The sequence below is a fragment of the Ursus americanus genome, chromosome 6, assembly GCF_024610735.1.
Source record: "Ursus americanus isolate L20-20 chromosome 6, mUrsAme1.1.p, whole genome shotgun sequence".
NCBI classification, from domain to species: Eukaryota; Metazoa; Chordata; class Mammalia; order Carnivora; family Ursidae; genus Ursus; species Ursus americanus.
In genome coordinates this window covers 9,810,808-9,826,036 of record NC_142132.1, presented here as the reverse complement: position 1 = coordinate 9,826,036, position 15,229 = coordinate 9,810,808, and the positions used below count along the sequence as shown (strand labels likewise).

At 38.2% G+C, this 15,229-nt stretch overlaps 1 protein-coding gene across 15 annotated transcripts in view; it reads right to left on the bottom strand.

The window, feature by feature from the left end:
* The window catches only part of ATE1 (arginyltransferase 1), a 161,524-nt gene that overhangs the window by 109,696 nt on the left and 36,599 nt on the right, over positions 1-15,229 (bottom strand). For all 15 annotated transcript variants that reach the window (XR_015724703.1, XR_015724702.1, XR_015724704.1 and 12 more), the window contains one exon: positions 2,244-2,276. Coding sequence is in view for 12 of the 15 variants with exons in the window: in XM_087862639.1 (XP_087718765.1) it covers positions 2,244-2,276 (33 nt within the window). In the remaining 3 variants the exon portion in view is untranslated. The remainder of the gene's footprint in view (positions 1-2,243; positions 2,277-15,229) is intronic.

The following is a 15,229-nucleotide window of genomic DNA, read 5'->3' as shown; positions in this document are numbered from 1 at the left end:
TTGATTACTTACAAGGTTAAACTCTTAAAACATTTATTACCATTTGTATTTCATGACACTATCTCATAAAATCCAACCAAAAGTTATGGGAAAGAAAATAGTACATTTTAAAATTGATTCCAGGAGATCATTAAGTATAATAACCTTGTTATCACACTTTCCCCAACTGCCTTTTAACTATATATGTTTTCATGAACAAAATTAAGGATTTTTAACAGAAGCAAATCTTACTTTTCCATCCTTTCCTTTGTGATACTTCCCATTCTGCGATGCTTAAAAAATGCTTCATCAACTAAAGAGTAAACTGTATAATTTATACTGTCTTCAAATTCTTATGGTTTGCTTTTTTTTTTTTTTACTGTTTTTGCACTAAACTTTATTTAAAACTCTATGTGACAGGCATTGTGCTCAGTGTTTGCCACGCACTATTTCATTTCGTTTTAATAACCATAAAGTATTACCATCTCCATCTTTAGATTAACCAAAAGATGAAATGACTTGCTCATGGGCCAACCAAGCCTCTGACATGTCAAAGCCCAGAGTCTGTCCAAACATAGCTTTGTTTCCCCCTTGATCCTGGATATTTAGAAAAAGTAACCACATCTGCATGGTACTCTCTGGCCTCATCGGTTTCCCCTGGCAATCATCAAACTGGTCTCTAAGAGTATTCAATGTGCCAGGCTGGGCTACACCCACAGTGTTTCAGTAATTTCATGAGCACAGTGTTACAGATGCAGAAAAGGGAACAACTGCCTCTATGTGGAGAGGTGCAGGACGACCAGGCAGTGGACAAAGCATGTAGGCTCCACCAGAAGAGGGATAGGATTTGAACAAGTTGGGAATGGGGGAAGGGAGCATAAAGTGAAATAAGAAGCAAAAGGAAGGACAACGGGAAGGCAAAGCAGAGTGTCTTACTGTGTGGGGCTGCAGTACAGCCCAAGAGGAAAATATAGAATATGACTAAGGTTTGAGTAGCACTTTACTTATTGCACTCACTTGAACTCATGACCCTGGGATTAACACCTGAGTCTGAGCCACCCAAGTGCCCCTGAGCAGCACTTTAAAAACGCTGCCAAGTCCACTACTTCACTGGAGAGGTAGGAACTGTCATTTGCATTTTAAAGATAAGAAAACCCAGGCTCAGGGAAGTTGTGACTTGCCCAGTGTGGCCAAGAAGGGAAGGCATGTTCTGAAACCACGCTTTGGTTCTGAGTGCAAGCATCTCTCTACACATTCCGCTGCCTCCTCTTTCCTCCTCCTTCCTCAAAGCCTCAGCCATCTTGTGTCAACTCACAGGTCAGCTGCTTTCCTAAATATCTCTATCTCACAATGTTATCACTGGAGTCTCAGCTCTACACTGCAGGACCATTATGAGGACTCCAGTGGAAGTGAATTAAGCACTGAGAGAGGGGGAGTGGGGAGAGAGGGAGGGAGGAGGGAGTGGAGAGGGAGACAGAGGAAGGGAGCATGCCTGTGTTTAAGAAAAACTCAGGGGGCACCTGGGTGGCTCAGTCTTTAAGCATCTGCCTTTGGCTCATGTCATGATCCCAGGGTCCTGGGATGGAGCCCCGCATCAAGCTCCCTGCGCAGGGGGAAGCCTGCTTCTCCCTCTCCGACTCCCCCTGCGTGTGTTCCCTCTCTTGCTGTGTCTCTCTGTCAAATAAATAAAATCTTAGAAAAGAAAAGAAGAGAAAAAAGAAAAGAAAAGAGAAGGAAGGAAAGAAAAGAAAAGAAAAAAGAAAAGAAGGAAGGAAAGGAAAGGAAAGGAAAGGAAAGGAAAGGAAAGAAAAGAAAAGAAAAGAAAAGAAAAGCAAAGCTCAGTAACAGTTAAGTCCATTGCTCTTCCCTTATCAACCCAGGGGTTTGAAAAAGTGCTCTCACACCAACAGAAACCTGCCTGACAGCAGCCCCCTCCCCCACGACTCCTTCAGCTCTTGGTCAACAGTTATGAAGGAAGCATATACAATAAGCCTCTTTACAAAGCAAGACCGATTTCCGTTTACTTAAAAAAAAGAAAAAGTCCTTAAAAAGAAGGAATGACCTGTTATGACGGTGAGCAGTTCTGTAACTTTTAGGAATTCTTATTCTAAAAAAAAGTCTGTATTCATCTCATTACCATTACTGAAGAGTAGGTGGGAAAACAAAATGACCACTCTAAATTACCAAATAAATGCCTAACAAAACGCGCCAATAGTGATGTCCCATTAGTGATCCTAGTCTCAAGGTCAGGGGCAAGCTCTTACCTCCAGAGGTGAGCTGCAAAGGAACCTCGTGAACTGCAGTCACAGTGATTATCAGGATCAGTTTCATCCAATAAATGGGCAGCAAAAGACAACAAAAAAGAAAAAATCATTATTACATATCTTTTCAATAACAGCATCTAAAGTAAACTTTAAAGTCTATAAAATTAACATTTTTGATACATTGTGTAGTTCATCCACAGAGTATAGAAAAATTCAATCTAGCCCATAGTTGGTATCCAGCTGTTTGAATTAGTTTAAATAAAATCTGTATAAAATCTATATAAAAATGAATTAAAGCACAATAGATTAGTCTTAAAAGCTTTCGTTTTTTTTTAAGGTTTGATCTTACAGCCCCTACACAGTATAACATCCTCCAAGGAAGGAATCAGCAATTTGCCTGACAATGAATGCAACAGGCAAAATTAAATAAAGGCCAAGAGAAGGAAAAGAGAGAAACCCAAGGGGAACCAAGAAAAGAAATAAAAAGTCAAGACCAGGCGACGAGGCCGGGTGAGCAAGAGTGAAAGAAGGGGAGTCCCCCCCACACCAGCGCCTGGCCGCAGTGTTCACCTTGTTCTGTCTTCTCTTTCTCAGCACACACGCATCCTTATTCTACCAGCTCTTTCTTTGACACATGCCGGGGCCTACAGAATTTCATCTGAAACTAAGTGTTATATATGCCGTTTCTCAGCATTTAAATAAAGAAACATAAATTCTGGCAGGGTAGGGAGGAGCCAGGAACAAATGACAAAGCAAACTGCAGGTTCGCTCTGAAACAAGGACTGTGACATAACTCCATATATATATTCATGGTGATAATTCATGTTTTTTAGATGTTATTTATAAAACCAACATTTCAAATCCTTTGAGAGTTACTGTAATAGTAAAACACCCAAGTAAAATCTCGATCTTTCTAAATGCAAAATAACTGCAATAAAATGCAATAGCAGGCCTGTTGCCAAGCGCTCTTGAACTTCCTCTCCACAACAAAGCTAGCTAGTACTCACAGGGAATACAAATAATTTGATTCTCTTTTAGAGATACACATTGAAATATTTCTCAATGAAATTACATGATGTCTGGGATTTCCTTCAAAATCACTGGGAGGTCAGGAGGGAACTATTGTAGGATAGTGTGTAGATAAAACAAGACCGGCCATTGTATTAAACTGGTGAGGACAGGAGATAAATACGTGCAGATTCATTATATGGCTCTTTCTACTTTGTGACTATTTCCAGTTTTCTATAATAAAGTTTAAAAAGTATATCAGACAATTCCTCCCTACAAAACTAAAGCAAATACATTCATAAAATGTTACTAGTGCATACCAAAGCCAAGTAATTAACTATTAGCATTTAGGCCTTAGTTACTTAAATAACTTTTTTCTTAATTTAAATGCCAATATGCAATTCGATTATATTAACTGTTAAGAAAACTTTCTGAAAGTGCAAGCTATACCAAAATTTAAAGTTTTCATAATGCTGATATGTAACAAATTAATTCTGTCGAAATTTGAAGTGCAATCTTGTGATCTGGGATTATTTTCACAGTAGCCCAACACAAGACTATCCCAACACTTTCTCCCGGGAGTAGAAAGTAAGAACTGAAAGACTAGCCAGTTTTAACAGTGGAGGAAAATGAGGTATGGTGAATTTTTATTTCAAAATGAGAAATCTGCTCTTGCACAGCTTCTGGGCTTTTCTCCACTATGTGCATGTTAACTAGGTGGTACACATTATACTTTAGAACTTAGAAGTAGTTCTGGTTGAGTAGTAATTGATGGATCAGTTAGGATGGAGGTCACTTTAAATAACAATAAAGAGAAGCATTTGATTACTATCCAAGAAAACGAAGGTCCCCTTGCACGTCCAGTAACTGACACACACCTTTGTCACATGTGTATGTAACATTCCCATCACAGCTTTTTCAAAATAGACCTAAAAATCCCTATGCTGCTTGAAGCTACCAAAACAAGAAGTACGTAAGTAAAAGTTCTCAATTCCTAAAGCAGTGAAAACAGAATAACAAATCACAAGGCGCACATCCACTCTCCTATTCAAAGGACATGAAAAGGTCCAAAAACGCTGCTTTGTGATTAGTGCACCAGAAAACCCACTGCTAGTTCCCTTCAGTTAATTAGTAAATTTTCATTGTGAAATGACACATATTATATTCAATACAAATGGTAATACTTTGAAAAAGAACTATAAAAAAGCAAATTAATTACAAAATATATTTGTATATACACTGTAACTGACAGTAGAAACAGATGCCATCAGAATGTCTGATCAGTATAAAAATGGCTCAGTGTCGCTGTTACAACAACAAAAAAGACTATGGCCAAAGTTCATAGTCCACATTAATACCACTTTTCTTAGTTATACTTAGGCAGCTATTTAAAAAATATTGTATTATGGGCATAGCTAAGTTTAAGGGGAAGATCCTATTTTAGATATTCAGGCAAAATGTTGAGAAAATAAAGAATTTAATATGTTCACAAAATATCTTACTGATTTTACAGATAGGAATATATCTTGTCATTCTAGAAACAACTGGAAGTAAATACAGCTATAGTTGTTATCTTTCTATGTATCTATTTTGAAGATTACCTCTGAGAAATGTTGATTTAATATAGGTGAAAATAGGAACAACCTGCCTGACATTTGGCTTTTCAAACGCAACAGTAAGTTTCTCGATAACAATATTAATAACATTATTACTTGGACTCACTTGCTAAAATTCATAAAAATTTTATCAATTATCTCATCTACTCCTGAATTTTTTAAGATTTTATTTATTTATTTGACAGAGCACAAGAAGGGGGAGCAGCAGGCAGCAGGGAGCCCAACATAGGGCTCAAGATCCCAGGACCCCGGGATCATGACCTGAACCGAAGGCAGACGCTTAAAACACTGAGCCACCCAGGCACCCCTGAATTTTCTTAAATAAGGAGTATGTTCCGTATTTAGCATCCAGGCATAAAGGGCATCAGTACCATTTAAAAAAACCTTTCAGGCCTCTAAAAAGGGAAAAAGGATAGACCCAGATTGGTTCTCATGTTCCACACTACTTACTGACCTTACTTCTCTTACAGTATTCTTATCACTTCTAGCTCCATCAGTAGCCTACCTCATAACACCTCATTCCTTCCAGAGAAGCACTTAGCACTTCACAAAATTTTCTCAACAGTTTTCCAAGCACACAAAATTGTAGTTAAACTTCTCGTCAGTTATGATCAGGAAGTTCTTTCTTTTTCCAAGATTTGTTATTAACCATGCCAGTTATGCTTGGGGGCTGCGGTGGGGAGGGTGAGGGAGGCAAGAAGAAGGAGAGAAGAATGCACACTACTGGTTTTGTCAAAATATCCCAGTAAAACTATAATCAACTATTTATCTCTGTAATATAAAACATTCAACACATAAGTAATATAAGCTACTATATTCCTGAAATGCCTTTTCTGTTTAATAAGGAACCATGTTAGATTCCTACACTTTAACAAAAAAAGAAATACTAAACAGCAATTTTCTACAAGATAAGGCACAACTTTTTTTTTTTCCTAAACTGAAGAACATCAGTGAGTTATGCCTATTTGCCAAAGTGGAATTCAAGTCTTTCTTGTAACTGTTCATATAGATTACCCGAAATGTCCCTGCATTAACAAAATACTGCTGCTGCTCCCGTTTCCTTGACCTTTCACCCTAGCACACGGTACTTACAAATTGTCAGGGGACAAGTCTAACGATTTTAGGCTATAACCTAATAAAATCTTTATTTAAAACCTAAATCGTACCTCAATGTAAGATACTGTGTTTTTCTAATAGGAATTTGTAAGTTTTGATTCAGTTAAGTGTCTAAATTAAGTTAAATTAGGCTTTCTTTCCATTCTCCCACAACTACTGGTACATATTTGGACTACTGGAAATTGACTGTTTTAAGGCAGTGCAAGACCTAAGTTTTATGTTAAGAATGTGTTTCTCGTGAATCTCCAACTCCTAGAAATTAATCTGATTCCACAAAAGAAAAAAGTTTTATTATATCATTTCACTGCAGAAAAACACAGCCTTCAAAAGCAGCCTACACAGCTAACATCCATTTAAAAAGTCATCCAGAGAATGGAAATTAAACCTGTACTTAGCAGGGAGTCACAAATAAGGTCTGAGGATGAAGATCCTGTTTATCCTAATTTTAGTGCGGAGTAAACAGAACAGATTGAGGCAATCTTTAACTTCCTTTCTAGATCTACTCTCTAACCCACCTGCCTGCAAGGTGGCTGAAGGGACTAACAGCTGGCATTGGCTTGTTTGGTTAGACCTGGAACCTCTGGACTAACCATTAAGCATCAATAAATCTTAAAAGAGAACAAGGAAAATCATATTTACATCCTAATGTATTTAAACCTATGTCCCCCGAGTCACTAAATGTCCTTTTTTGCCAATAGAAAGGAAGAAAATGATCTAAGAGTTGGTCTGGAATCTCACTTGAGTGAGTACCTTCAATTACTGGGGCCTTAGTTCTCCATCCGTAAAAGGATTTCAGCCAAACCAGTTTCACCAACAGGTAACCTGTGACACACCAAGTTCCTGAGGCAGTCTCTAAAAAATGACTCCATGGCCAAGTAAGTTCAAGAAATGCTGCATATTACTGCCACCTCACCTCCCCTTCCTCATCCTAGAGAATTATAAGGTCTACTGGTAAATTAAAGGCTTTGAGAACTCCTGCTGCTAAAAACAAAACCCCTACGAGATGAGTAAGTTCTGGGGATCGAAAGCACAGCACTGTGATCATATGTAATAACACTGTAATATATACTGAAAGTTGCTAAAAAAAAAAAAAACGTAGATCTTCAGTGTTCTCATGACAAGGGAGAAATGGTAACTATGTGATATGATCAAGGTATTAACTAACAGTGTTAGTTAATACCTTGGTTAGTTAATACCTTGGTTAGTTAATACCTTGATTAGTTAATACCAAGGTTAGTTAATACCTTGATCATATCACTGCAATATCACTAATCATATCACTGCAATATCACTGCAATATCACTAATCACACTGCAATATACGTGTATCAAATCAGCATGCTGTAGACCTCATATAATACTCTATGCCAACTGTATCTCAATAAAGTTAGAAAAACAAGACCTCATACAATACTCCATGCCAATCATATCTCACTAAAGTTAGAAAAACAAAAAGCTCTTTGACTTTATTTAATCTAGAGCCTTCCAAAGTTACATGACCAGAAAATTCTGGTTTTTTGGTTTGTTTTTAATTTCACATAACATTTATTAACATTCTATAGAATAATCTACAAAACTCATTCTGGGAAACACTGCCAGCTCTGATTCAGTTTCCCCAATCTGTATTTAATAAAAATGCTCACTGAATATGCTCCATATAGCTGTTTACAGTATGAAAAATCTAAAACAAACTGTCAGTGAATTACTGGCCCATTTTCCCCCCTTTTAAGAGTTATGGTTCCTATCCCAAATCATCCCTCCCAGTAGAGGATTTAGCACTTCAGATTGGCGAATGGCTAATGCTCAAGCCAACACCATGGAAGGAAGTATAATAAAATGCCTCTTGGAAGATTCTACTACCCTCCCAGAATCACAAGAGCCCCTAACACTAACACACAGAGCTTCACAGGCTCTGCTGTGTGCGGAGTCCAGACGGCTAGTGCACGTCCTAATGAGTAAGCTACTTCGACGCGTACTCTTCTACTGCTTGCCATTCTCTCCCCAATTTCTGAGAACAACTGAGATTTGGGCAATAACTAAGTCATTCATCACCACCTAACTCACTGCACGTATTCACTATAATGATAGCTGTAGGTCTTCTAAGTAGTGACTTTGTATCTATTAAGACAAATAGCATATATCTGAACTTATTAAAAATTCATTTATTTGTTATTTACTACTTCCAACTATGGTGCTTCTGTTTCTAAAACTAAGTGGTTAAGATTGCAAGATGAATCCATAATCCAGATAAGAATATAATTCTACAGACTGAAGAGCTCAAGGAGAACGGAATTCAAAAGAATTTCGTTGTTTTGCAAAATTACCAGCACCAAACAAAATCACCAGAGTTCATATCAAAGGGCAAAGAAAAGGAAGTTCTTGGGAAAGTCACCAAAATGAACACCCATGAAAAAAAGACTCATGTATTGGTGACATCACGTGCTGAGTCCAGAATCATTTGCTTCTCTAATAGAAGAATCTTTAGGGGAAAAAAATAAAGAATTAGAATCTTTTGGGAGCGCCTGGGTGGCTCAGTCAGTTAAGCACCTGCCTTCAGCTCAGATCATGATCTCAGGGTCCTGGGATCAAGCCCTACATTGGGCTCCCTGCTCAGTGGGGAGCCTGCTTCTCCCTCTCCCACTCCCCCAGCTTATGCTCTCTCTCTCTCTTTTTTTTTTTTTAAAGATTTTATTTATTTATTTGACAGAGATAGAGATAGCCAGCGAGAGAGGGAACACAAGCAGGGGGAGTGGGAGAGGAAGAAGCAGGCTCATAGCGGAGGAGCCTGATATGGGGCTCGATCCCATAACGTCGGGACCACGCCCTGAGCCGAAGGCAGACGCTTAACCGCTGTGCCACCCAGGCGCCCCTATGCTCTCTCTCTTATTCTGTCAAATAAATAAAATCTTAAAAATAAAACATTTTAAAAAATAAAATAAATTATTTCCACACTTCTTATGAGATATTTTAATATTTTGTGCTAGTGCTTAATTTAAATGTTGTAAACAAGCTTGTCTTTAGGTTATTAGGTCTTACGGCAAAATGATTCATTCATTTATTTATTTGACAGAGAGAGAGTGCAAGCAGGGGGAGCGGTGGAGGGAGAAGGAGACTCCCCACTGAGCAGGGAGCCCAATGCGGGGCTTGATTTGAGGACCCTGAGATCACGACCTGAGCCAAAGGCAGACGCCTAACCGACTGAGCCACCCAGGCGCCCCAGAAGTGTGGAAATAATTTAAAAGTGTGTTTACGAGGAAAACGTACTTTAGGATTTTTTTTTAATTGATGTTGGGACTCAAATTTTTTATAATAAGAAAAATCTTGAAACCTGTTGCTCTCTTCATCTATACACTGAGCAGGGATGCGTCAAAACTGAAGTTTTAAAATTGCATTCTTCTAACTGTAAACTTTTCTTCAGTACTGAATACAGGTATTTGCAGAATGGGAAAAAATATTTAAAATATACATAGATGTGAAAGGACCCCTATCCACAGAATATAGAAAACTCTTAGAAAACAATAAGGAGAAAACACGTGAGAGCCTAATTTTTTAAAGGTGAGACAGACTGTTAAACAGGCACTTTCCAAAGATGAGGATATTCAAACGGCTCATACGTTCATGAAAAGGTGCTCAACAAAAGGCAAATTAAAACCTGGATATAATACTGCTAAATATACCCACTATGTCATACAATACCAAGTGTTGGTGAGGATATGAGGCAATGAGAATTCTCATAAAGTACAACCACTATGAGAAATGCGCAGTATTCACAAAAGCGAAGGTATTTTTACCCTACGATTGAGGAATTTAATTTCTAAGTGTATACCCAAGAGAAATGAGTGTCATGTCCATCAAAAGACAGGTACAAGAATGTTCATAGCAACTTTATTCGTAATAGCCCCAAACTGGAAACCATCTGCATGCCCATCAGCAGGAGAGTAGACTAACTGTCCAGTATCCGTACAATGGAAGACTACACAGGACTGAAAGAAAACTGCCCTTGTAATCAGTGTACACGAATCTCACAACAGAGCACTGAGTAAAAAGAGGACACAGAGGAGTATGTATTGCACGATGACATTTATAGGAAGCTCAAGACATGCAAATCTAATCTTACAGTCAGAAGAGTAGCTGCCTCCAGATGAGAGCGTACTGACTAGAAAAGGAGCCTTCTGGCATGCTGAAAATGTTCTTCCTTGATCTGAGTGTTGATTAAGGGGCATATACAAATGTAAAATTTCAATAAGCTGCAAGCCTAAGATTTGTGAGCTTTGCTGTATATAAATGTAAAAATTAATTTCAAAAAAGAAAATATAAAGAAAAAACTACTGAGACCCTCCTGTGAATTTTTCCTAAAAATTCTTTAAGCCACAGAATTTTACAGTTAAAAGAAATCTTGGTGATTATCTAGTCCAGCTCCTCTAGCTTACATATGGATAAACTGAGGCCACATGTGTTACATTTGATAGTCAGTTAGCAGCAAAACTAGGGTTAGAACCCTAGAAGCCTTTCTAGGTTCTCACTTTCCCTAACCTAAATTAAACCAAGGACTCAACACCACCATGAATCAGAACTCACACAAAAGGCTGTAACACCCAGAGATACCAAATCTCAGTGTTATAAAACAACACTAAAATATGGTGCTAAACAGATGTTCCGGTAACAAGGAAACAAAGCAATTACAAGTCTACAACAGAATGCATCATGTTTATGATAATGACAAATTCAGCCAACACATGGCAAAAAGGCAGAATTTTAAAAACATGTTCACAAGCAACATAAATGAGAAAGACATCCCATGTCCCATTTCCCAGCCTCACCAGTGTCTCTGCCCTTACGTGAGCATGTCCTGTCTCTCCCGTGGACCTGAAATGTACCTCCCGACGACACACGCAGGCACATGCTCTTCATCCAGGTGTCTTCCAAGGAGCCCCTCCCCTCAGAGCCTCTTCCCGGCGTCCTTCCTTAACTGTCACCACCGCCACTCTCTATCCCTCCCCTTTTCTTCATCAACTGTGAGCACATATTACTCTGACACCATACTGCATACTTTTTAATCTTCCTCACTGGTGTATAATCCAAGGGTAAGAAATTTTCTGTCTTGTTCACTATGCTGTATCCGTGGAGTCCAAAATAATGCCTGGCACGCAGTAGGGGCTCAGTATTTGCTGCTTAAATGCCTACATGCATTCATTCATGGCTTGAATTAATCAAATCATAAACGAATAAATGAATATTCATATTCTTTCCTTTCTCCCTATGTTTCTTCATGGCCCCTGGCTACTTTGTAGAATTGGGTCACACCTGGTCAAGGTGAGATGCCATAACCAGAGAGAAGCGGTCACCAGTAACCAGAACGGCTATCACTGAAGAAACCACCTGTGCCTTTCTCCTCGGCTCTTCTCAGAAATGCCAGTGTCCTCCAGAAACACCTTTAATCTTCTGCACAGAAACTTCCAGTAAGTATTTTTGAGGAGCAACTACTCAAGAGACTGAGGACAAAACCAGGTATCATGAAATGACACTAAGTTGGGCAAAAGAATTCAAACTGACCTTGAAAAAACTGGGTGTCTTTCAAGAATCTGAATGACCTGAATTAAGGATAAGCAGAAAATACAAAGCCTAGAAATAAAAATTACCAGGAAACCACAATCAAGACAAAATTTATTTTAAAAGCCCTCTGGTCAAAATACTAAGAAATAAATGTATTATCAGTAATTTAATTATTATTAAAAACTAATACTTGATCTTACTAACATATTAATAATGGTTATAGATACTGCTTGCACACTCATCAAATCAACTGATTTCAAGCAAGATCAAATATCTCCACATCATACCAAGTACATGTATTTCCAATAATTGTTTTAAAGATTTATTTGGGGCGCCTGGGTGGCTCAGTCGTTAAGCATCTGCCTTCGGCTCAGGGCTCAGGGCGTGATCCCGGCGTTCTGGGATCGAGCCCCACATCAGGCTCCTCGGCTGGGAGCCTGCTTCTTCCTCTCCCACTCCCCCTGCTTGTGTTCCCTCTCTTGCTGGCTGTCTCTCTCTCTAATAAATAAATAAAATCTTTTAAAAAAAATAAATACAGATTTATTTATTTGAGAAAGAGAGAGAGGGAGAGAGTTGGGGGAGGGACAGAGGGAGAGGGAGAGAAGTAGACACCCCACTCAGCAAGGACTGCCCGATACGGGGCTCGATCCCATGACCCGGAGATCATGACCTGAGTTGAAATCAAGAGTCGGATGCTCAACTGACTGAGCCACCCAGGCTCAGGTATCATTAATACAAAAATTATTTCCAATAATTTTAAATATTATTAACATTTTAACATTTTTAACATTAATGCAAACCTATGTAAGGATGTTTATTAAAGTATTTTAAAATCCATTTTATTTGTTAAATAAAATGAGCAAAGGACCATGTCTTACCCATGTATGTATCCCCAGGACCTACCACAGTGACTGGAACATGCTAAGAATTCAATATTTATATGACTGGTTGAATAGAAAAATCACCCTCCTCCACAGCTAAGAAAGGAACATAGAGCAATTCTAAATATAAAATTTTGAGCTATTTCTAGAATGACAAACAGAAAAACATATATATATATATACATATATGTATGTGTATATATATATACACATATATATATGTATATATATATATACACATATATATATATATATACACACACACATATATCAATATTTACAGACCTACACAAATATAGCCCCTATTTCCCTTAAAGACAGAATTGTGCTCTGGATAAATAATCATGTATATAATATATATATTTTTATCTTTACAACTAACTACTGACCAAAATAAAATCAACTACTTTTTAATCATGCAAGCAGTTACCTAAAATTATCTGGCATATCAAATGAATTACCACAGAAAAACACAAACTTCCCTTGTTTAGACTAGTTATCAATAGGCAGTATTGTTCACTTGTCAAGTCACTACCAGGAGGTCATAAAACTTGAGGCTGCACAGATTTAATGGCAAAAGCAGAGCTAACGCACAAGAGCCAAAGACAAATGGTGCTCACGACAAGATTATTCCTATCACCTGAGCTTTGCACTCACTAAAATGTGCTTAACTCACTGTAGGTAAATTTCTCAACACTCTCTTTTAGGAAATTCAAAACAGCTTTCACTTATTATGGAAGGACAACTGTCACGAGCTTCTGACATCATTTGAGTTCTCCTTTTGCTTCAGACACGTTTCAAGAACACTATTTTCTCTCTGAGTAGTTTTCCATTTGGCAACAAGTCAGCTCTCCCTCCAGCTATTTCTCAAGAACAGGCAACTCAGCCACTCATGCACGCAGTGTGTGCTCACTAGGCATCTACTCCATTCCAGACACTCTGCTGGGCATTGTCTATTTCCTCTGATTCTGGCACCATATTTTTATAAGTAGGTACAACAGCAAAAAGTATGCTATAGATCATGGTAGACTAATGAGCTAATTTTTCAAAAGGAGAGATGTACTCTAAGAATAAGCAAGAATCTCTATCACAAGAGTTAAAGAAAAAAAAGCAGAAGCCTTCACAGTTTCTTTGTCTCCCATTGTAAGGAAAGCAATTAAGAAATACATGTACAAATCTTTACCAACTAATCCCTTTTATAAGTTTTATGTGGTATCATGGGATTTTAAAGACTCAAATTACATATCCATGAACCAAACTGGGTTTGAATACTACTTTTTTCCTTTGAAAGAACTAATGTTAATTTAATATTAAAATTTCAAACATATGTGATCTTTTGATTCCAACAAATATTTGAATTACAATGGAAAAAGAAAACAAAAAAGAAAACTATAATTTCATTTGCAAATGCTGGCAGGATGGGACAGAAATATCCTTTCTTTGCCCTTGACCTCAGTATTCTCTGAGGAATCCTCATGGCTTATGATCATCTGCATTCTAGCAACCAAAGTTTAGTCAATGATTATTTAACCAAGCACCTTTACCTTTATTTAATCCTCATGACAAACCCCACTGTACTATTTCCCCCCATGTTTACAAATGAGGAACCTGAAATGAATAAAGCAGAGGAAATCAGAAACTTGCTCAAAGCCACACAGACACAGGTAGTAAGTGGGCAAGCTATGTTTTGCTTTAGTGCTCTCTTCTGTAACAGTATAGAAAACAAACAGTATGCAAAAATAGTACAGCGGGGTTTGTCATGAGGATTAAATGAAGGTACAGGAGCTTGGTTAAATAATCATTGCCTAAACTTTGGTTGCGAGAATGCAGATGATCATAAACCATGAGGAATCCTCAGAGAATACTGAGGTCAAGGGCAAATAAAGCAGGAATGCAGAGTCAGATTAATCAAGAATCAACATCCGGGGAGCTTGGGTAGCTCAGTTGGTTAGGCCTCCGACTCTTGGTTTCAGCTCAGGCGGTGATCTCATGGGTCACAGGATCAAGCCCTGCCTTGGGCTCCCAGCTCAGCAAGGAGTCTGCTTGAAGAGTCTCTCCCTCTGCCCCTCTGCCCACACACGAAAGTCCTCTCTCTCTCTCAAATAAATGTTAAAAAAAAAAATCAACATCCATTTCATGCCAAACACTCCCGTTGACAGCCTAACATTCCATGTCATCGTCCTACCCCTCAGCTTTCAGAAAACAATGTAAGCATGTATATATTAACTATGAGAGTTACTGTTATACTTACATAACTAGCAGTCAGTTATCAAGCTACTCCAGAATTTCAGATATTGAAACTAAAGACAAAACCCCAGAAGAGAGCAATAAAGGTTAAAATGAGGATGTAAAACAGAATGCTTGTGTCCCCAACTCACAGAAAAATCTCTTAAGCTTCTTTTCCCATTTTCCTCCCGGACCACTACTTTACTAACAATAAACTTGCCGATCTAGTTTCCAAGCCAATAATTAATATTTCCACTCCTCCCTTACACCAGCTCTACTTTTCCTTAATACTTAACCCCTGCTAACCTACTATATAAGGTACTAATGTATTATGCTTATTGTTTAAATGACTATCTCTGACCACCCACGCCCACCTCTGAATGTGAGCTCCACAAGAGCAAGGGATCTTTATGGCAATTATTCACTCACCTGCTAACTGCACCAAGGGCCTCTGGAAGAGAACCTGGCACACAGTAAGTGTTCAATAAATATTTTAACAAAACATTAAGAAACCACAAATTAGAAAGAAAAAGAATGTTGAAACTAGACAAACTAATACAGTTAACAACTAACGGAAAAAAAGAAAG